This window comes from Cricetulus griseus, chromosome 2, assembly GCF_003668045.3.
Source record: "Cricetulus griseus strain 17A/GY chromosome 2, alternate assembly CriGri-PICRH-1.0, whole genome shotgun sequence".
Classification (NCBI taxonomy): domain Eukaryota; kingdom Metazoa; phylum Chordata; class Mammalia; order Rodentia; family Cricetidae; genus Cricetulus; species Cricetulus griseus.
Window position 1 is genome coordinate 199,303,803 of NC_048595.1, and position 22,259 is coordinate 199,326,061.

The 22,259-nt window shown below is 45.4% G+C and overlaps 1 protein-coding gene and 1 long non-coding RNA gene across 4 annotated transcripts; one reads left to right on the top strand and one right to left on the bottom strand.

The window, feature by feature from the left end:
* Positions 1 to 655: 655 nt before the first annotated feature.
* On the bottom strand, positions 656 to 8,877 carry LOC113833696. Its single transcript, XR_003481813.2, has 3 exons — positions 8,523 to 8,877; positions 4,593 to 4,701; positions 656 to 2,610 (listed from the first exon to the last, which is right to left on the bottom strand). It is a non-coding gene; the product is annotated as an uncharacterized LOC113833696 (long non-coding RNA).
* On the top strand, positions 8,093 to 20,604 carry Gnpda1 (glucosamine-6-phosphate deaminase 1). Of its 3 annotated transcripts, none has more exons than XM_027398023.2 (7): positions 8,093 to 8,247; positions 8,904 to 9,033; positions 12,149 to 12,250; positions 15,222 to 15,404; positions 15,845 to 16,029; positions 17,738 to 17,912; positions 19,109 to 20,604. In XM_027398023.2, exons 2-7 carry the CDS (start codon positions 8,910 to 8,912, stop codon positions 19,207 to 19,209), a joined length of 870 nt encoding a protein of 289 aa, XP_027253824.1. In that variant the 5' UTR covers positions 8,093 to 8,247; positions 8,904 to 8,909; the 3' UTR covers positions 19,210 to 20,604. The 3 variants fall into 3 exon arrangements, with proteins under 3 accessions (XP_027253824.1, XP_027253825.1, XP_035296052.1); XM_027398024.2 differs by having other exon boundaries at positions 8,180 to 8,311; XM_035440161.1 differs by lacking the exons at positions 8,093 to 8,247; positions 8,904 to 9,033 and adding an exon at positions 10,666 to 11,043.
* Positions 20,605 to 22,259: the final 1,655 nt, after the last annotated feature.

Sequence of the window (22,259 nt, forward strand, 5' to 3'; positions counted from 1 at the left end):
TTCTTCTCCTCGACGCCCTTTCCCCATCTCAGTACTTGAACCCAGGCTGCGGTGGGACCCACATCATTTCTCCTCTTCCTCCTCCTTCTCCTTCTCTTTTCTCCCTCCCTCCTTTCCTCCCTCCCTTCCTCACTTCTGTATTTCCTGAGGGTTGAACTTAGGACCTCACACATGCTAGGCAAGCACTTCACTATTGAATCACATCTAATCAAAACCTTCCCTTCATATAAGCTGATTATCTTGGGGCTGTAGAAATGACTCAGCTGTAAGACTTTTTATATTGCTTTTGCAGAAGACACAAGCTCAGCTCCTGGCACCTAGGTCAGGTGGCTTCCAACTGCATATAACTCCAGCTCCAGAGGATCTGATGCCCTCTTCTGGACTCTGAGGGCACCTGAATTCATGCATGTACACACACACGCACGCACGCACGCACGCACGCACGCGCACACACACGCTCACACAAACACCCAGTCTTTTTAAAGAAGTTGATTATCCTAGACATTTGTTACAGCAATACAAAGCTAAGGCATAGAGTTAGCATACATATGAACATTGTAACTTACCATATTTGTAAGCATTACAGGTTGGATGGAAAGGTATTCTGGCAGCCAGAAGCCAAGGAATATCACAAAGTCACACTGCACAACAAACCTCACACAAGAGATTTATTGGGAGGGAAAAAACCAGGAGGGCGGCTGCCTCTGCTTGAACAAGAAACCGCAGCAAACTGAACAGAATACAGGGCTTGTGTAGAGTTTCCTGGGAAGCAAGTGGAACTTTTCAGGGTGGAGCTTTCCAGGTTGGTGATTAGTGGGATTTCATGTCCACAGATTGCGCTTTTTACTCTGTAGGTTGGGGCAGGGTCCAGCAGTTAGGACAGAGTATTCTGTGGGTGGAACCTGGCAGTTAGAGGTCCTTGTGGGAGGGGCCTGGCCACTTGTGTGGTTTGAGAGGCTTATAATATCACTGTAGTAAAATGTTTGAAACAATCATACTTAAAGGGAGTTCAGAGAAAGCACTTTAAGAATTTTTGGAAATGAGTGGAGCTCATCACCATCTTAAAGCCTAGAGCAGTTGGCACCTAGCCCTGTGCTCTTTCATAAAGCTGTTTCCCAGGGGTTGTATGGGTTAGCAGTTCTGATACTGTTACACGTGTACTAGAATTGAACAGATAAATTGATGGATGGTATCTAAAAGTATGTTTATAAAGTGAAATATTATTGTCTTAGGAGGAAATTCACACTCTAACACGAGTGAACCATGCAGACACTGTTACATGAAACAAGTCAATGTACTGAGACTAGCCTTCTGAATCCCAGCCAGGGTGACTCCATTTTGTTGCAAGCTACAATTTATCTGATATACTGGCCAGACTGCAATAAAACAAGACAGTCAAACAGTCTGCTGAGACCAGAGACTCCCTGATAAGAGAAAGGTCAGAAGACATGTGAACAGATACTTTTGCCAGAGTCTGGCCCTGTCTGTGTTGCCTTGACACTGGGTGGTGCGCAAAGCTAAGCTTGCACTTGAGTCATAGAAAACAGAGGCTTTGTAGCCATGTGTGATCAGCTAAACTCACCAATCTGTAAGTAACCCAAATAAACTCATTTTACCCAGCAGGTAAGCTTGAATGAGTCATTCTTTGGACTGTTGGTGCCATCTCAGTTTGGAGGCAGATATTAATTTTATATTTCCCCTGGAGAGTCATCTAGCAGCACAACACTGCACAAAAGAACACATAATGCTTTGTTTACTTACATGAGCAATCTAGAATAGCCAAAGACCAAAAACAGAAAGTAGAAAAGTAGCTGTCAGGGACTGGGGATGGGTGGGTAGGGCAGAGGCAAAGAGGAAATGGGAAGCTGTTGTTAGTGGGTATACACTTCCAGTTTGGCCAAATGAAAAAGTTTACAGTTGGAGCATGGAGATATAGGCCTGTAATCCCAGCACTTGGAGAGCTGAGATGGGAGGACCAAGAGTGCAAGACCCTGAGCTGGGGTGTATAGCTTAGTGGGAGAGCATTTGCCAAGCAAACATGAAGTCCTTGGTTCAATCTCTAGGACCTCAAAAAAGGTAGTGAGTGTGTTTGTGCTCAAGGCCAGCCTGGGCTATGTAGCAAGACCATGTCTCAAAAATAAAAAAAGTTCTAGAGATTGACTGTACAGCATTGTGAATATATTTAGCACTACTGTAGATGATAAGTGACCATTTGCTTGAGTTACTGCCTCAAAAGCATGAGACATTTCTGATTCTCTCCAAGCTAGCTGACTCCAGGATTTCCAGGCTTAACAAAGGTCAGATACTGGTTCCCTCCAGAAGGGATAACTCAAGGGAGATGGGGTCAGCTGCAGAGTCACCCTCTTCTTTTGGGAAAGATCTGGATGTAGATGCTGCAGGCCAGGCCGGTGCTTCTGGATGCCTTTGGAGATTGGTGTCGGAACATCTACAGTCCTCATACTGAGATGCAATTTCTGATTACATTTAAAAGCAGTTAAAAAATACTGACTTTAGGGATGCCAAAAACCAAGTTCCTGAGATTGTAAAGGTATGTACTCCATGGATTCCACCACCTATGCTCTCAGCAGACAAGATCATCATGAATATAGTCTGTGGAAGAGAAAAATGAGCCTCTAGGTCTGTCCGCAGTAAAACTGGTCAAGAGAACTAAATATAGTCACTGTATACATGATGACATGACAATTCCTTAGGATGGTTAAGGGGAAGGTTTTTATTGTAGATATGAGACAACAGCCAGAGGCATCTGAAGGAATCAAGAGCAGAGAAAGTAGTAGCCTGGACACGGACAGCAGACTGGACATGGCCAGGACTATCCGTAAGAGAGGGGAGAATAGCAGGGGATAGAGAATAGAGAAAACATAGTGAGAACAGCAGGGTTATAAGGGGAATGAGAAACTGTGTGTTGGGAGAGGCTGTGAGCTGGAGGCATTAGGGTAGGGAAGAAGGTTAGAAGGGCTATGATGCTACCATGGACTTTGAAACCTGTAGCAGGTATTTGTGATGTCAGCATGAGGTCTGATATGCTGATAGGCTCCCAGGTAGCCATATGTCCCCTCTGCCAGAGGAATACTGGCTTTTATCTAACCACCAGAAATCCTCCTATAGTTCGTGTGAGTTCATTTCTGGATATTTGGGCTCCCGTTTGAAGTTCGGGGAATTGGAGTTTCCTTTCGACCTAACAGTCACCTCATGGTTTGAGGAAGTCCATGTCACCAAAAGACAGACTGAGACTCCTTCAGACTTTTGTTAATGGAAAGCCAGATGGATTTAGAAGATCTTCCCTGATATGAGAGCTTACCATGGTCTAGGACAGTGGTTTTCAACTCTCCTAATGTTACGACCATTTAATACAGTTCCTTATGTTGTGATGACCCTCAACTATAAAATTATTTTTGTTGCTACTTCATAACTGTAATGTTACTATTGTTATGAATCACAATGTAAATATTTGATATGCAGGGTATCTGATACGTGACTCCCATGAAAGGGTCAATCAACCCCAAAGTGTTGATACCCACAGGTTAAGAACTGATAGTCTTGACTGTCCAAAAACCATGAGGCCACATATAAATATGTGCATTATAAAATGTTAACAGTCACACCTGAGTCTTGAAAGGGTCACTTGAGCCCATGTTTTTTTTTTTTGTAAAATACTTTATATTGTTATGTCTTTATTAACGTGTTACCTTGGGTATGAACAAAAAAGGAAAGGTTGCAGTTATGTGGCAAGTTGACAAGGGGTCAACTGTGCTGGCTAGTTTAATGTCAACTTAATACAAACTATAGTCATCTGAGAAGAGGGAACTTCAACTGAGAAAATTCCTCCATAAAATCAGGCTGCAGGAAAGCATGTAGGGCATTTTCTTAATTAGTGATTGAAGTATAAGAGCCTGGCACATTGTGAGTGGAGCCAGACCTGGGTTAGTTGTCCTAGGTTCTATAGGAAAGCAGGCTGAGCAAGCATGGAGAGCAAGCCAGGAAGCAGCATCCTCCATGGCCTCTGCATGAGTTCCTGTTTGAGTTCTTGTTCTTCCTCCCCAAGTTGCTTTTAGTCAGGGTGTTTCATCACAGAACTAGTAACCCTAACTAAGACACATGGTTACCAAAGCTCTTGGCAAAGCCCTATATAGTAGAAAGGGTTTCTGCTGACCACACAAGTCCTTCCTCCTAACTCAAGTATGGGAATTTCCCAAATGCCCTCAGAAGTTAAATAGACTCCAATGTTGATCAAAGAATAAGACGAAGAGGCTGGGGAAATGGCTCAGTCAGTGAATGGTTTCCTGAGCAAATATGAGGACCCAAGTTTGATCCTCAGCACCTAAGTAAAAAGATGGGCAAGGTTTGTAATCTCAGTAGGGAGGTGGAGACATGAGGATGCCTGTGGCTTGCTCACCAGCCAGCCTAGCTGAGGCAGTGAACTCCCAAATTCCCACTAATATACCCTATCTCAAAAAAAAAAAAAAAAAAAAAAAAAAAAAAAAAAAGGGTGGACATGTGCTAGAGAGATGGCTCAACAGTTAAGAGTGCTAGATACTTTTACAAAGGACCAGAGTTGGGTTCCCAGCACTTACATTAGGCAGCTCACAATGGCCTGGAACTGCTACTCTAGGGGTTCTGTTGTCTGTGACTTCTGTAGGTGTGCAACACCCACAAAGACACATAGTTTAAAATACAATATATCTGTAAGAAAAAAAACAAGGAAGACCATTGGAGAGATGGCTCAGCAGTTAAGAATGCTTGTTGCTTTTGCAGAGGATCTGAGTTTAGTTCCCAGCACTCATGTCAGGGAACTTTACTGCCTCAGCACCAGGGGATTCTGTTGGGCCCCAGCCTCCATGGGGTCTCTGTGAGTTGCTTGTCAGCCAATAGCCACAGGTGCATCCTGTTTTCTAGTCCTGGCTTACAGCCCCGGCCTCACACCACTACACCTGGGAAAACAGGAGCTCTTCTTCTATGCGCTCTTACACCTGGGGTTTTCCCACTGTGTTGTAAGTGTATATAAGGCTGCTCTCCCCCTGGAATAAAGACGATGAATAAAGTTGGAGGGACGCACATAGCACAAGTGGCTGGATGTCTCTGCATTTAATTAAATCTCCAAGCTTTTTTGATACCCAGACTTAGTCGTGGCGTGGGCACCACAGCCCTCTTCTGGCCTCTATGGGTACCTGCACACAACCTTTACACATAAATTTAAAAAAATAAATCTTAAAAGCGGGTAGGGATGGGGTGGGCAGCTCCAGAGAACAACACCTGAGGTTGTTCTCCAACACATGTGAACACACATATATGCACTTACTAGAAGAGTAAGATAGATGATTGTTGATATATAAAGTGTCCAAAATCACAGCAGGTAAGATGCAGTGTAGGCTAGTGAAAACTATGGCTTTGGGACTCAGACAGATGTTCATGACTTGGAGTTTAGGAAAGTCATTTGTGCCCTTGGCAAAGTAAATTTTTCTCACTAAGCTTAAAAGAGTAATAGCAAACTTTCCTTATTGGGTGTCGTCAACATTAAATGATACACTATAGGACAAATACCTGACTTTCAATGTACTATAGTTTATTATCACATATGTAAAACAACAATATAGGTATATTAAAACAATTTTGAGACCAGCTGTGTATTAGACCTGGGGCAGGGAAGCAACCTACAACTGTCTGATTAAAGCAAACTGTATTTAGAAGTGGCCAATGGGTTGTCTCTCCCAAAATTGTGTAGTGACATTTTGTTTGTAATTTAACAAAGCTTGCCTGAAGATCAGAATGCAGAACTAAGCCACTAGTTAGCCATAGAAGACAGGCAGTGGTGGTACACACCTTTAATCGCAGGACTCAGGAGATGAGGCAGATGGATCTCTGTGAGTTTAAGCCCACCCTAGAGGAGAGTGAGTCAGTCTAAAAGATAAACAGAGCTCACACCTTTGATCCCAGCACTTGGGATAACATACCTTTAATCTCAGCACTAGAGAGGAATATAAGGGAGCCTGAGGTTTGGTGAAGAGCATTGCAGACTACAGTCACTCCAAGGACAGGATCGTCCTACTTTGGTCTGATCCTTGGTAGAAGTATGAACTCTCTAGTGGTTGGCTGCTTTGCTTCTCTGATCTTCAGCTTGAACCCCAATATTTGTTTCTGGGTTTTTATTATTTGTGCTACAAAGTTGAGATTTCAGAGAGTAGCTGCTCACTAGCTTTTGAGGTCCCTTTTATGGGGAAGAGTTAAGGCTGATAGAAAACAGCTGTGGAGATAATAGGCTTTTAGCACCTGGACAGAAGAGTAAGGGACCAAGGGCTAAAGGCTTAGGAAACAGACGCTTATTCTTGCAAGGTATGGAGACTTAATAAGAATGTATAACAATGTGGCTCCTGTTTTGGTTTCCTATATGGTGGCTTGTGGTGATACATTATTTATGATTTATTGAAGCGTGCCTGAGAATTCAGAAAGCAAAGCCAGCCTCAAGCTATAGAGATCAGGCAGTGGTGATACACACCTTTAATCCCAGCAGCCACAGAGCTAGGAGATGGTAGAAAACACCTTTAATCCCAGGACTCGGGATTAAGAGGTAGACAGATCTTTGTTAGTTCAAGGCCACATTGACTACACAAAATTGATCCAGTTCTAAAAGAAACATCTTACATAAAGGTGTTCTCAACACCTGGGATCACATGCCTTTAATCCCACAATTAGGGGGATATATAAAACAGGAGCAGGGTCTCAGAGCTGGGACTCAGTCTGAGTTAGTTTCTAGCCACACTGAGGAGGGCATAGCAGTCTGAGTGAATTTGAAGAACAGTAAGGTTGGGATCAGTTTGAGGTGAGGTAGAGAGGTAAGAGCTTGTGGCTGGCTGTTTCGCTTCTCTGATCTTCAGCTTGAACCCCAATATCTGTCTCTGGGTCTTTTATTTATCGTGCTATAGTGACTCATGCCTTTAATCCAAGCACTGGGGAGGCAGAGGCAGACTGGTCTTTGTGAGTTTGAGGCCAGCCTGGTCTACAGAGTGAGTTTCAGGACAGCTAGCGTTAGTTATGTAGAGAGACCCTGCCGAAAGAAAGAAAGAAAGAAAAAGAAAGAAAGAGAAAAGAAAAGAGAAGAGAAGAGAAAAAGTTTGGATGTACACTGAGTGCAATCATTATTTTGTTGTGTATAGTTGGGGCAGAAACTTTTCGTTTTCATGTATACACACACATGATACTACAAAATTTAAACACAGCCAGCCAGCCAGCCAGCCAGGAAATAGGGTGGATATAAAATGGAAAGGGCCCTCCTTACTCTTCTTGTTCTGATTTCCATCTCTTGGTGGCTAACATCCAAGAATTTCGGCATAAGTAACCAATCTGACTACTTGCAAGGGAACAGTATCCAGAGGCATCACAAATGAGATTACTGAAAGGACAGTGAGTGTGCCCTTAGCCCAGCTTCCTGGTGACTTGAGCACACGGAGGGACCCTTTGACTGCTGTTGTATGTCTGTTCCACTCTGTAGTCATCATGAGTCTGCAGAACCGTACCTTTAAAAAATTGTCCTTTTCGGCCGGGCGGTGGTGGCATACACCTTTAGTCCCAGCACTAGGGAGGCTCTGAGTTTGAGACCAGCCTGGTCTTACAAGAGCTATTTCCAGGACAACCTCCAAAGCCACAGAGAAACCCTGTCTTGAAAAACAAAGCAAAGCAAACAAACAAAAAAGTCCTTTTCCAGGTCAGAATCCCGTGGATGAGAAAAAAACCAAACCAAACATACAAAAAAAAACCCACATACTTATAACCAGGTTTAGCTGCAGATTAAGCTGTGTCAAAAGCCCCTTAAAAGCATGGCCAGTGCTTAGTCATTTAGAATGTGACTCTCCTAAGGCCCGCACGCACCCTTATACAGGGCCACTGTGGTGTCTGTGTGCACCCCACTTCAGGCTGAGCTGGGCCAGTGTCGCAGCCAGACAGAGTTCACTTTGCACTAACCCCCCCCTCCCTCCCTCTCCTCTCTCTCTCCCACTCTCTCTCTCCCGCCCCCCTCCACCAGGTCGCCGCGCTCCACTCTGCACTAACATCACATCTAGGTTTACACACACACACACTGCCTCCCTCCACCCCCAGGTCAGGAGGCCGCAGTCGGGGCAGGGCAGGGCCGCCTGAGTCAGCTGGCGGCGCGCGCACCGCGTGACTCGCGGCCACGTGACCCGCGCGGGCCCAGCCGTCAGTACAGTAGCCTCCGCAGCCGCGGGAAGCGCGCGTGTAAGTGGGAGCGACCCAGCGGGAGCCCGCGATCCCCGGACCTGGGTCACTGACGGGGCGAAGGGTAACGCGAGCGCAGTCTGGGTGGGGGACGGACGGCAAGCCACTAGCCCTCCTGCCGCAGGGTTACCTGCAGCCCTTGGTACTTTGGGGGAAACTAAGGACCCTAGAAGCACCGCACCCCCCTCCAGGACTCGCCCCCTCCTCCTCTAGTACCCCAAGGTGACCCCGCGGCAGCTCTGGTAGCGAAGGGAGCCCGAGGCAGAGGACCCGACCTGGGTGAGGATGAGGATGTGGGCATGAACCGGCCCTGTTGCTAGGTGACCGTGGCTCGCCGACTCTATGCTGTGTGGTTCTCGAGCGGCCTCTCATAATACTGCGCCCTATCGTGAGGTCGAGGAGGCACTGACCATCCCGTTTTATTCCGGAAGGAACGGGCCCAGAAAATTCTGGGGCGTTGGGAGGCCGTTCCCAGCCAAGAACTGACCCCAAAGTACCGCCTCCTGGTGGTCGGCATGGCACCCAGCCCAGCCTGTTGTTCACCTATGAGCTGGGAGGAGAAGGCTTTGGCCAAGTTAGAGGGACTTTGCCCCCATCTCCAGCCTTCTCTGCCCCCTGTCTTTCCCTTAATTCAGCTTGTTATCTCCATGCTGCAGGACGAGATGAAGCTGATTATCCTGGAACACTATTCACAGGCCAGTGAGTGGGCGGCCAAGTACATTAGGAACCGCATCATCCAGTTTAACCCAGGGCCTGACAAATACTTCACCTTGGGGCTCCCCACTGGTATGCTGTGGGAAAGAGAGGGTGGTATGGGTAGGGGCGGACAGAAACTTTAAAAGATGGATTGAAGTATTGTTGATGTGGTGTCCTCCATATAGAGAGGAAAGGCACCTGGCTTCCTGTATGGGTTGGTTCAGTGGCTTCCTGGAACAGAAGAAATCTTGGTGAGGTAGTGTTAGACCTAAGAAAAACCAATTCCACAAATGTCTAATTAAAGCAAGCTTAGTTTAGAGGCACACCAGGAACTGGCCAGCTGGCTGTCTTTCCCAAAGTTGGGATTTTGGAGGGCAGTATTGGATGTGAGGAAGACTAGGCTTTTATAGAGCTCAGGGGTAGGGGGCTTCCAAATGGGGAGGGGTGGGGGGTAGGCAGGGTTATGGGAGCAGAATATTACAGGTGAACAAAACAAAGTAATCACAGCAGGTAGTCATAACAAGGTAGTCATAGGGGGGTCGTGTAACCTTTTGAAACAAAGGTAAGATTTCGAGATGGTTATAAATAGCTTTTTGAAACAAAGATGTGATTGCCATTCCTGGAACTGGCAGTATAGAACCATTTGTAGTTAAGGTTACAGGTGGGTCATAGCCCAATCCTTGAGAAACAGGTTTAATCATAAACAGGAATGAACCTAGTTTGTCCTTACTATAGATGACTTTTAAGCCTGGGATGGAGGCAGGCTGGTCCTTGAGCAGGTGTGACATCTTAACTCTACCCTGGTTCCCTGAGATGTTCATTTTATGAGATTAATTCCTGTTAGTAGGAGGTACTAGCTAAGTACTGGTCATGGGAGAATTGAGAAATTAGTCATTCAAATAATTTTGCATGAAGCTTAATTGATTATAAAACCCAATGTCTTCTGAAAAAAGTCAGAATATTACTTTTACAGGAAGATATTTTGGTCTGGTGCCTTAGAAAAGTATCCTGAATATTTCTTTCACAAGTGGGGAGAGGTCTTCGTGGTTTTATCTGATCCATCCACTAGAAAGAGGCCTTCAAACTTTTTCAGTAAATTACCTAAGCAGTAAATTTTTCAGGCTTCAATATTATAGCTCCTCATTCTGCCACTGTAGAAAGGAAAACAGCCACAGACAATATGTATGACTACATGTCAATAAAACTTTATTAGTAGACACTGAAGTTGGAATTTACATAATTTTCATATGTCATGAAATATTCTTTTGATTTTTAAAGACCATATCAAAAGTTTAAAACCAATCTTAGGGCTGGAGAGATGGCTCAGCAGTTAAGAGCACCACTGTTCTGGCAGAGGACCTGAGTTCATTTCTCAGCACTCATATTAGTGTGTTCACTCCAGCTCCGAGAGAGTCAAGGCCCTCTTCTGGAGTCTCTAGACCATTGTACTCACATGCACATTCCTACAGATACACATAATTAAAAGGAAATCTTTTTTGTCTTTTGAGATAGGGTCTCACTAAGAAGCCTTAGGCTGTCATGGAGCTGGCTATGTAGACCAGGCTGGGCTCAAGCTCAGATCTGCCTGATTCTCTCCTCAGTCCTGGGATTAATGGCATGCACTACCATGCCCATTAAGTACATTTTTTTTAGCCGCTGAGCCACCTCTCCAGCCCCAGTTAGTAGATAAGTTTTTGAGTGCCTGCTGTAAGCCAAGCAGTTAAGGTAAAAAAATAAAAAATAAAAAAAAGGGCATAAATTCCTACTTCTTAAAGTTTAAATTATAGTGGAGAAAAGAGAGAGTAAACAAGTTAACAAAATATAGAGTATTTTAGAAGGCAACAAGAGAAGAGAAAAAACAACACAGAAGAAAAGCTGTGGAGTGTGCTTATCCGGGAGTTGTGTCATATGTGGTGGCAGAGAAGGTCTCTGGGAAAGCAGTATTGAGGGAAAGCCTGAAGAAGTGAGCTAGTCATGAAGTTACTTGAAGGAAGAGCATCGCCTATAAAGAGGACAGTGGTGCAAAGACCCTGAGGTGAAGCCCAGGACAGGCTTGAACAGCCTATGAGGCAGGAAGAAGACATTGTTGGGTTTTGGAAGGTGAGTGATCTAGGCTAGATGAGGTTGAGTTTTTCCCTTCCCCCATCTTTTTTGTTTTGTTTTTTGAGACAGAGTTTCTCTGTGGTTTTGGAAACTGTCCTGGAACTCACTTTGTAGACCAGGCTAGCCTTGAACTCACAGAGCTCCATCTGCCTCTGCCTACTGAGTGCTGGGATTAAAGGCATGCACCACCACCGCCCAGCTCCTTCCCCATCTTTTTATTTTGAAATTATTGCAAATATTCAAAAGAATTGAAATCAGCAGAATAGAATAGTACTGTTTCCTTAGAATCACCAATTAATGCCTTGGCACATTTGCTATCTACCCTTGTAATGTGTTGTTGGAGCCACATAAAAGTAAGTTGCAGATATCATGACACTTTATCCTAAATCTTGCAGCCCTTACCTCCCTAGAATGAGGACATTTGTTCATAACTCCCCATCATGACAGCAGTCCTAGAGACAAGTCTGCATAGCATTCTGCAGTGTTGTCTGATACCCAGCCTATGTTCAGAACCTTTCCCCAATAGGCTACATTAGGTTTTCTTTCCTTCTCCTTGTCAGTAGGCCTGGCTAGGGACTAATCCTGGGTCTTCAAGCCTCCCCCTTGACCACACCCCCATCTTGGAAGGTTAGTTTTAAATTAACCCAATATCCAATCAGGGTTCTTGTGTCTTTTGTTCTTTTTTTCTGCAGTGTAGCTAGCGATGGGGTCCATCAGCTTGCTTTTACTCTCTGTGGTCCTGCAGTTTGTTTGCATACCTGCTCATGAGACTCAACCCAGGACTTTGCTATTGTTTTGATAAGTCTTCCCTGAACTCTGAAGTACAGGTGACCCTGTCACAGCTCACATCTCTATTGTGTCCCCATTTCTACACGGTGGTCTCTCCTAGAACATCACATCAGTAATCAAGTCTCGTACTCACTCAGATATTAGTGACTTCTGTAGCTGTGTGGCTGGCCCCTGGAGCCCCTAACAGTCCTGTCCTCTGGAGCGTAACAGTCTAATGGGCATTAGATACCGAGCATGAAGGAAATGGGTGGTAAGTGAGGCTGGCGCATAGGTGGGACTGCAGATGTGACATTCATCTTTGTGGTTCTCACAGGGAGCACCCCACTTGGCTGCTACCAGAAGCTGATTGAGTACTATAAGAATGGGGACCTGTCCTTTAAATATGTGAAAACCTTCAACATGGACGAGTATGTGGGTGAGTATCTCCTGTTCTTCCCCATCATAGGGCACTCATGCCCCTTCTCACAGGCTCAGCCTTAGAGAGGAATGGCTTAGGTAGTAGTGCTCGTCTCTTGCAGCCTTGCTTTACTCAGCTATAAAATGGGGCTTATCTAAGTAGCTGTGTTAAGAGAGGCCATGATTGGTGCAGAGGCTTATTGTGCATAGCAGACATTTTATTGAATACTTACTAAATATGAAGGTGCTTTCCTCCCACTGCTTGGTCCTCAACTCCATGCCATTTCTCTTTGGAACACTTGGAGATGAGATCCTGGGACCCAGGTTCAGTGTCTGGACTGTTTTCTTATGTGTATCCTTCAGCTCCTTTTTCTGTCAAGTACCCTTGGTGGAGGCTGAGACTTGTGCCTTTTGTCTTCCATCATCTCCTGTCACCCAGTGGTTTCATTTTAAAAAAAAAAAAAAGATTTATTTATTTATCATGTATACAGTATTCTGTCTGCATGTATGCTTGCAGGCCAGAAGAGGACAGGACACTAGATCTCTTTACAGATGGTTGTGAGCCACCATGTGGTTGCTAGGAATTGAACTCAGGACCTCTGAAAGAACAGCCAGAGCTCTTAACCACTGAGCCATCTCTCCAGCCCCAGTGGTTTCATTTTAAATGTTAAAAAACAAACAGAAACCTGGTAAAATAAACATTTACCATCTTTAAAACTGGATATTTTGAAGTAGCCCAACTACTGGGGTCAGGGAAAGGGTGGATAAGACAGGTGTTGCTTTAGCCCAGGGGACTGACGACAGCTTGGGAAACACAGACATTTCTGGATGAAAAGCACAAAATCAAGGCTGGAGAGATGGCTCAGTGGTTAGGAACACACACTAGCTTTAACCCCAGAACTAGGAAGATGGAAGTAGTAGGATCTCAGTGAGTTTAAGGCCAAGCCTGGTCTACATAGCAAGTTCTGGGATAGCCAGGACAACACAGGGAGACCCTGTCTCAATCCCCTTCCCTACCAGAAAAAAAGAACACATACTGAACCCAAGTACAGTTCCCAGCACCCACCTCAGGTGACTTAAAACCACCTGTAACTCCAGCTGCAAAGGATCCAGCACTTTCTTCCGGCCCCCATGGGCACTGCACTCATACTCCCACCCAAACCGCCACAGACATCTTTTTCTTGAGCACTTTTTAATGTACAGTTCAGAAGTCTCGAGTGCATTGATACCACTGTGGCTCCTCTTCAGAACTCTTACCCTGTCAGACTGCTCACCAGTTTTCCTTCTCTCAAGGTGCTAGAAACCACTGTTTCACTCTGTTCCCCTGAACCTAACTTCTCCAGGCAGGATGTGAGTCAGGTAATGAATGCATTTTGCTGTTTGTGCCTGGCTTCTCCACAAACCATTCATCTGTTTATGGTATGTACCAGAGGTTTTTTTTTTTTTTTTTTTTTCCTTTTGTTTTTTTTTGAAATAGGATCTTGCTGCTGTGTAGCCTAGTCTTGCTTGGAACTTGTGGTCTTCCCACTTTTCCTCTCGAGTGCTAGGATTGCAAGTGTGTACTGCTGTGCACAGTAATTTCTTTCATTTTAAAGACTAAATGTATATTGAAAATTACATCAATTTATTGTGTGTGTGTGTGTGTGTGTGTGTGTGTGTGTGTGTGTGTAGATTAGAGGATTACTTGCTGGAGTCTGTTATGTCCTTCCATCATCTGGGTCCTCGAGATCAGGCCATCAAGTTTGGGGGCAAGTACCTTTTCACGCTGAGCCATCTTGCCATCTGTACTTTTTAGACAGAATCTTATTAAGTAGCCTCGTTGTCTTAGAACCAATTCTGTAGCCCATGCTGGTCTTAAAGATCCACCTGCCTCTGCCTCCCCAATGCTGAGATTAAAGGCATTTGCTACCACCTCTTGGCCATCCCTGCTTTTAAATATGTTTTGAGACAAATTTTCCTTTGATTTTGGCATAGCTAAAGATTGAACCTAACACCTGGGGTATGCCTGGCAAGTGCTCTACCACTGACAAACATTCTTGGTCTCTGATTTAAAATGTTTCAAGTGTTTTAAGACAGAGACTCACTATACAGCCTTGCCTGGCTTGGAACTTACTATGTCAATCAGGCTGGCCTTGAACTTCTAGGGATCGTCCACCTTCCTTTGTCTCCTGAGTGCTGGGTTTTTTGTTTTTGTTTTTTGTTTGTTTGTTTGTTTGTTTGTTTGTTTTGAGACAGGGTTTTTCTGTATTGCTTTGGAGCCTATCCTGGAACTCACTTTGTAGACCAGGTTGGCCTCAAACTTACGGAGATCACCTGCCTCTGCCTCCTGAGTGCTGGGATTAAAGTCGTGTGCCACCAACTCCTGGCTAAGTGCTGGTTTTAAATACTCTTTACATTAAAATTCTTTTTAAACATCTTTCAGTTTGAGAAGCTCTGATATTCTCTCCAACTACTAATGTTTAAGTTGGAGGAGTTTAGGTTTAATGGGGAATGATGGAATGAGGGGTGAGATAGAAGGCCCAGGGTAAAGAATGTGGTTGCTTCCATTCCCCATGGACTCAGTCTTAGCCACCCAGGTGGGCAAGCCACCTCTAACTGCACAGTGTTCCTAGACTCCAGCTTGTGACCATTCCCTTATGAAAAGGTGATGAATGTGTATACCCCCAACCCCAAGCTGATGCAAAAGATCAAACTGATGGTCTCACACATGCTAGGCAAGTGCCCTACCACTGAGTTACAGTGGGGATCAGAATGAGATTTCCCAGTTCCCAGCCACCCCCTCCCCATATGTAGCTACAGCTCAGCCCACTCTGTAGTCATTGATAATGGCCATGGTTGATTACACACCAGCCCAGTCTGTCCTACATGGTCGGGGTTCAGATGGACAGTTTCCTAAGGGACACTGCAGCCAGTGTGACCTCCCAGTATTGTCCTTGGGAGAAGGACTCTGGCTTAGCCTTGGCCTGATTGAGTATCCCCTGGTCCCACAGGTCTTCCTCGAGAGCACCCAGAGAGCTACCACTCCTTCATGTGGAATAATTTCTTCAAGCACATTGACATCCACCCTGAAAACACCCACATTCTGGATGGGAATGCGGCTGACCTGCAGGTCGAGTGTGATGCCTTTGAGGAGAAGATTCGGGCTGCGGGCGGGATCGAACTCTTTGTTGGAGGTGAGCATGGCTACATAAGAGAGACTCTGGAGAGAGGGGGGAGGGGAAGGGAGAAGAAAGAGAAGAAAGAACTAGTAGAGGGGAGGGCAGGATTTTGCAGGTCCTACAGTTTGGTTTGCTGGATTCCAGCTCTGGGCAAGAGGGAGGGAGAAGTTGTACCTCCCCACAGTCTTGGAGTGGAAAGGAAGTTATTTTACACAATTCTGAGCTAATTGATGGTGGATGGAAACATGTTACCAGAGTCTGTGTGTGCCTTAAGTAGAAGAGATGGGGAGGGAGGTCACATGTTTGAGGTAGAGCTGACTTAGGGTATAAATGAGAGAAGAAATGTAATTTTCAAAGTGTTTTGTTTTGTTTTGTTTTTTTTTAGAGCAGGAGAGACTGTTGTTTTTAACTTTTTGGTCCCTGGGACTCATGGCACTGCTCTCCCATCTCCACAGGCATCGGCCCTGACGGACATGTTGCTTTCAATGAGCCGGGTTCCAGTCTGGTGTCCAGGACCCGTGTGAAGACTCTGGCAATGGACACTATCCTGGCCAATGCTAGATTCTTTGATGGCGATCTTGCCAAGGTGCCCACTATGGCCCTGACGGTGGGTGTAGGCACTGTGATGGATGCTAGAGAGGTAAGGATTCAAGGCTCTGCCTGCCAGCCTTGGCTAAGGTTGGAGAGAGGGGTTATTTTATTATTCATTTTCAGCTATACAGGCACCAAGTATACATTCTTATTAACTGAATTCTTCATAAATAAAGCTAAAATCCAAGCTGGTTTTGACACTGCTTCTCTTTTGCCTTTGGAGGTAAGGTCATTCCTGGGGGGAGGGCAATCATCTGGGCATTTTATCTGTGCCTCAGGGACCAGAGACTGGCCTAGATCTCTCTGCTTGTGTACCTCTTTCGTATAGCTTGTGGGCAGAGGCTTCAGGCACCACAGGTGGAGGACTAAGAATTGTATCTGCCTGGGTACCTACCTAGCAGATACTTGGTCTCTGTGCTTGGTTACTGTTTGAAAGGACTCTCTTCCTACAACCCAAGGATACAGTGTCTATAGCCCTGGCTTGAGGGCAATAAATGTGATTAGAATGTAGTAAGGTTTTTCTCTTAGAAAATCAGGTATCATTGTAATTTAATTTTTTTTGTAGTTTCAGTTTTCTACTGTGTTTGAATTATACTTTATTTTTCAAAGTCATATTTTCCTTTTTTTTTTTTTTTTTTTTTTTTTGGACAGGGTTTCTTTGTGAAGCCTTGGCTGTCCTAGAACTCGCTTTGTAGACCAGGCTAGTCTTGAACTCACAGAGAACTGCCTGCCTCTGCCTCCTGAGTGCTGGGATTAAAGGTGTGCGCCAACACTGTCTCAAAGTCATTTTTCATTGTGTCTGTATCTATGCATATGCAATTGCATGTCATAGCACTCTCATGGAGCTCATAGGACAACTTCTGTGAGTCAGTTCTCCACCATGTAGGACTGGGATAGACCCTCAAGTTGTCAGGCTTGGCTGCAAGCACCATTGCTTGCTGAGCCATTCTCTAGCTCATGTGTTTGAATTTTAGAGGCATTTTCTTTTTCTTTCTCAGGTATTATACTCAGTGGGAAATGGCTGTAGACAGTTACTTTCCAGTTTCTTTGCTCAAGTCTGTGAGTAAGCATCTAAACCAGTGAACTTTAGTGAATTATGGTACCTAGATTTCCACTGGGTGGCCTGAATCAGTCCCTCAGGGTCTGCTTGCCTCTTGGAAGTACAAGGATTTAGAGGCCAGGCACACCAGAGAGGGCTTCTGACCTGGAAAATGGACCAAGGGTGGAATGTATGTTAAGGCTTTTGGAACCAAAGTCGCCTCCTTGTGCCTCTGTGTTCAGTTCTTTGAGAGGAGCAGTAGTAGTGCATGCCTTTAATACCAGCACTGAGGAGGCAAGGGAGACAGATCTGGAGTTCAAGGCCCATCTGGTCTACAGATCGAGTTCTAGGCCAGCCTGAGCTATACGTAGTGAGACCCTGTCTTAAATTTTTCAAAAAAAGGGAAGGAAGAGTGATCCTGTTGTCTGCTTAGAGGTGGTAGTGGAGGACATTGGGATGAATGGACATCTGTAGAGCTGAGTTCCTCAGGGTCACCTTTCAGCAGTGTGCTCTTGGTATCTTAGCTCTGGAATGTGGCTTTGCCTTGTATAAACAGAAAATGCCATGCCAGTCACAGTAGCGTCTTCAATGCTCTGAACTGGAAAGAGCAGATGTAGGGACAACCTTTGTGAGAGTCCACCTCGGGTGCCCAGATGACTCCCACCATGGCTTCCTATGCTGCTGGGTCTCCATCATTGGCCTGTTTTCTGATCCCCAGGTGATGATCCTCATCACAGGCGCTCACAAGGCTTTTGCTCTGTACAAGGCCATTGAGGAAGGCGTGAATCATATGTGGACTGTGTCTGCCTTCCAACAGCATCCCCGTACTGTGTTTGTGTGTGATGAGGATGCCACCTTGGAGCTGAAAGTGAAGACGGTCAAATATTTCAAAGGTAAGGCTCAGGCAGTGGAGAAAGCCCCAGGTAGGCTTGGGTGGGAGGCAGGGAGGTGTGGATCTGGCTTTCATTCTAGGTTTTTTTTGCTTTGCTTTATTTGAGTCAGGGTCTCACTGTGCAGCTCTGGCTGACCAAGAACTTACTTTGTAGACCAGGCTGGCCTTGAACTCACAGAGATCTGCCTGCCTCTGCCTTCTGAGTGCTGGAATTAAAGGAATGCACTACCACACACAGCACCTGTTTTAGTTTTAGTTTTCAGACAGGATCTCTCTCACTTCATAGCCTCCACTTAGAGTAGTAATCCTGCCTCAGACTCCAGGGTGCTGGAATTAAGAGTCATTACTGCCACACCCAGCTTACTCTGCTTACTCTAGCCATTTTAATCAGCACCTATGTTTTGTGTGTGTGTGAGAGAGAGAGAGAGAGAGAGAGAGAGAGAGAGAGAGAGAGAGAGGTGTGCGTGCGTGCCGTGGGGGTGGGGGTGTATGAAGATCAGAGGGAAGTTGTGGAATTGGTTCTTTCCATCCATCCTTATGTGGGTTCTGGGGATTGGACTCAGGTGGTGAGCAGCAAGCACGTTTACCCACTGAGCCATCTTGCTGGCCCACCACCTACCATAATAAACTAAACAATAATCAAGCCCTAACAGTTCCACAATATGGTCATTCCTTTTTCCGTTCATGACTGGTAGGGTCTATCTCTAAAAATGGTGACTGAGGAGACAAGGAGATGTAGGTACAAACCATAGGGCTGTGGTAATCTTGCAAGACATGGAGCCTCACATTTTCCCTGTCAATCCTCATACAGGCATTGCTCCTGTAGCTGGGGCACTAAACCAGCTAGCTAGGAACCTTTGTTTCGAGGATGCCTACTAGGACAGTTTAGGGTGTAGCTTTTCTAGAGTACCTGTCCGGTAATGGTAAAACCCCAGTTGTAAGCAAACTTATGTGAGAGGCCTAATTCATTAAGCAGCTAAATTAGAATTTACCCTTTGCTAAAAAGATTAATTCACAGTGGTTGGACTGACACAGTTGTAAACTCTTATCAATCCCCAGAATCAACTGTGTTGAGTGTTTGGAGATCACAGAGATCAAGGTCTGCTGGGGCCACTTGAGAGCCTGTGTTCCTCTTGACAATTGTGGAACTTTCGCCTTTGCCTGCATTGACTACTGTTTGCTTTAAATTTGTTACAGGTTTAATGCTTGTTCATAACAAGTTGGTGGACCCACTGTACAGTATCAAGGAGAAGGAAATTCAGAAAAGCCAGGCTGCTAAGAAGCCATACAGTGACTAGCCTGTGCCAAGTCACTTGAGTACCTCAGAAGAAGACAGGCGGGTCTTTCTGGAAATTGTAAGAGAGTAGAATTACTTTGCTTCAATACACTATGGTTGCTGCAGACCCTTGGCTAGGAACATACTGGCTGTGGGGAACATTGAGTTTAGCTATGGAGAACAGTGTTTAAAACTTTGACCTTTCTTTTTCAGTACTGGGGTTTGAACCTAGGGCCTTGCACATGCCAGGCAGGTGCTCTACTGAGCTATGTCCCCAACCTTCTGCCCCTTATCATTATTTTTTTGTAACAATAGAGAAGATCTTCATCATTGACTGTCATCATACCCAAGTGAGGACTCTCAGTTCTCCTGCCCTGACACACATGGCCAGCACACTCCCACTGAGAAGTTCCATTTGTGTGTGTGCCTCCTCTTTAGTGGGCAGGGGTTAGTTAGGTCTTGTGCACTTTGGACACAGTCTTTTTGGAGTCTTGAAAGCCCCTCCTTTGCAGGCCTGACCATTGAGAACATTTGTTCTAAAGAACACACTTCCAGAACCCGAATTATGCACAAGGAATCTCCTTCCTGTAGGAACCAAGTACCTTAGGGAGAAGCCTATCACTTGCTCCCATAGCCTGGATCTTCTTTTCTGGCTAGCAATAGCTAGCCTTTCTACAAACAGGTTTTCTGGGTAGGTTTTGGCATGGGGGGAGAGCTAAGGTGGCTTCCACAGATAAACTCAGAGTTTCCAAAGGCCACCCATGTCTTGTTCTTAAGATTCCATCAGGAGAAAGGTGGAAGTCCTTTTCCCACCAGAGCTGTGGTTATTCTCAAAGAATTCTTACATACTCCCTAGTATGGAGGACCACTCAGGTGGAAGACACCGCCATGATTCAGTGTCGTTTACCCAAGATGGAGAGCTGGCACGCCCCATACACGCAATGTATTCTCCTGCGTCATCAGAGTTGAGTGACAAGATTATACACACGTTAGTATGTTAGTATTGTCTCCTCGCTTAAATCACCCTGTCATTCCCACCTCTCAGGTTTTCAAGGTGTTCTCTGATGGTCTCAGAGAGTTAGAAGTACAACCTTCGCCCACTTGTTCTTCAAGCCCCCTTCCCAGGCTCCCCTGCTAGGCCTATATTTATCTTCTCCGCTTCTGTGGAGTGGTTGCTGCCTCCTCCTCTGTTCTTTGTGTCTGTCTGAAGTGACAGTTGCCTTTTCTCAGGAGAGGTTTTTCAGATCCTGGCCCAGGCTCTTCTGGAAGTACTGTGCTTAGTACCAGCATCTTTGTTTAGTTTTTATATGTGATTGTGCTGTTGTTCTTTGTTAAGCTAATGAATCAATAGACTTGTTTACAATGTGATATTTTCTATTAAATCTAATATTTTCAAATAAAATGTGTCATCTGTGAATTTTGACCTTCTCCTGAGTCACTGTTCCATTGCTGTGAAGAGACACCATGACCATGGCAACTTATAGAAAAAGGACCATTTAGGGCTGGAAAGATGGCTCAGAGGTTAAGAGCACTGGCTGCTCTTCCAGAGGTCCTGAGTTCAATTCCCAGCAAACACATGGTGGCTCACAACCATCTGTTGTGAGATCTGGTGCCCTCTTGGTGTTCGAATATACATGGAAGCAGAATGTTGTATACATAACTAAAAAAAAAAAAAAAAAAAAAAGACCATTTAGTTGGGAATTGCTTCCACTTTCAGAGGGTTAGTTGACCATCATCATGACTGAGTGTGGCAGCAGGCAGGCACGATGCTGGAGCAGTAGCTGAGAACTTATATCTTATCTGCAGGATGGAGGCAAACAGAGAGTCTAGGCCTGGTGCAGGCTTTTGAAACCTGAAAGCTCATCCCCATTGACATATCTCCAACAAGAGCACACCTCCTAATCCTTCCTAAATAGTCCACTAACTGGGAACCATGACATTTGAATATATGAGCCTATGGTGGCCATTCTTACTCAAAACTTCCCCAGAGTGCAGAACGTTATCGTCTGAAAATGTATTTGGGCAACCCCTGTAGACATGTGTTGGAAGAAGGGGAGAGTGTGGGTCACAGCCTATAGTCTGCAGCCTGACTCTTGTTCTTGACCCTGGGGGCTAAGGGTGGATGCTGCCTAGATGCTGCACACAGGACCCGGCTCTGCTCTCAGTGCCTACATTTGGAGAAATGTGTATGAATACCAAATGGTACTATGTAGGGAGACACCCTAGCCCTGCCCAATAGTCCCGGGACAGGTGCCAGGTGGGCCCGGGACTCGCCCATAAGGGCATGGTGAAGGAAAGCCGGGGTGACGTAAGGGAAGGTTCTTAAGGGCTGCACGTGGAGACCCTAGCCCCTTCTCTCTGGCCGCACTAGCTGGGTTCCTATGACCTCGCTCTGGCCTGCGTTTTGCCCTGGTGCTTTCTTGAATGAAGAAATCTTACCATCACGGATTACAGTTCATCTCTGGGCACACGCGGTAATCTTAAGAGTACTAAGACAATGGGAAGCAATAAATGGTACAGGAAGGGTTTGTGTGGAGGGAGTGTTTACTGTAGACTGAGGTTAAACAAAACTGAAAAAGGAAGATGAGTTCAGTGCTTTGGGAAGTATTTTAAGAGCTGCCTCCTAACCCTATTTTCCCCCTGGAGAGTAACTGAAAGTCAGGGTCCGTCAGCAAATCTAGCAAGACTATGGCTCGACAGGTCGACACAGAACTGATAAATAATGAGCAGGAACAGCATCTAGTAAGGAGTGAACATGGACCCTATGGTGGTTTGAATAAGAATGGTATCCATAGGCTCATATATCTGAATGCTTAGTCACCAGGGAGTGGTGCTACTTGAATGAAGGATTGGGAGGTGTGGCCTTGTTTGAGGATGCCAGTCACTAAGGATAGGCTTTGAGGTTTCAAAAGCCCAGGCCATGCGCAGAATCTCTGCCTGCAGATCAGGATGTAGCTCTCAGCTACTGCCCTGTGCCTGGCTGCATGTCACCATGCTCCCCACCATAATGACAATGGACTAACCTCTGAAACTAAGCAACCCCCAGTTAGGTGCTTTTCTAAGAGTTGTCTT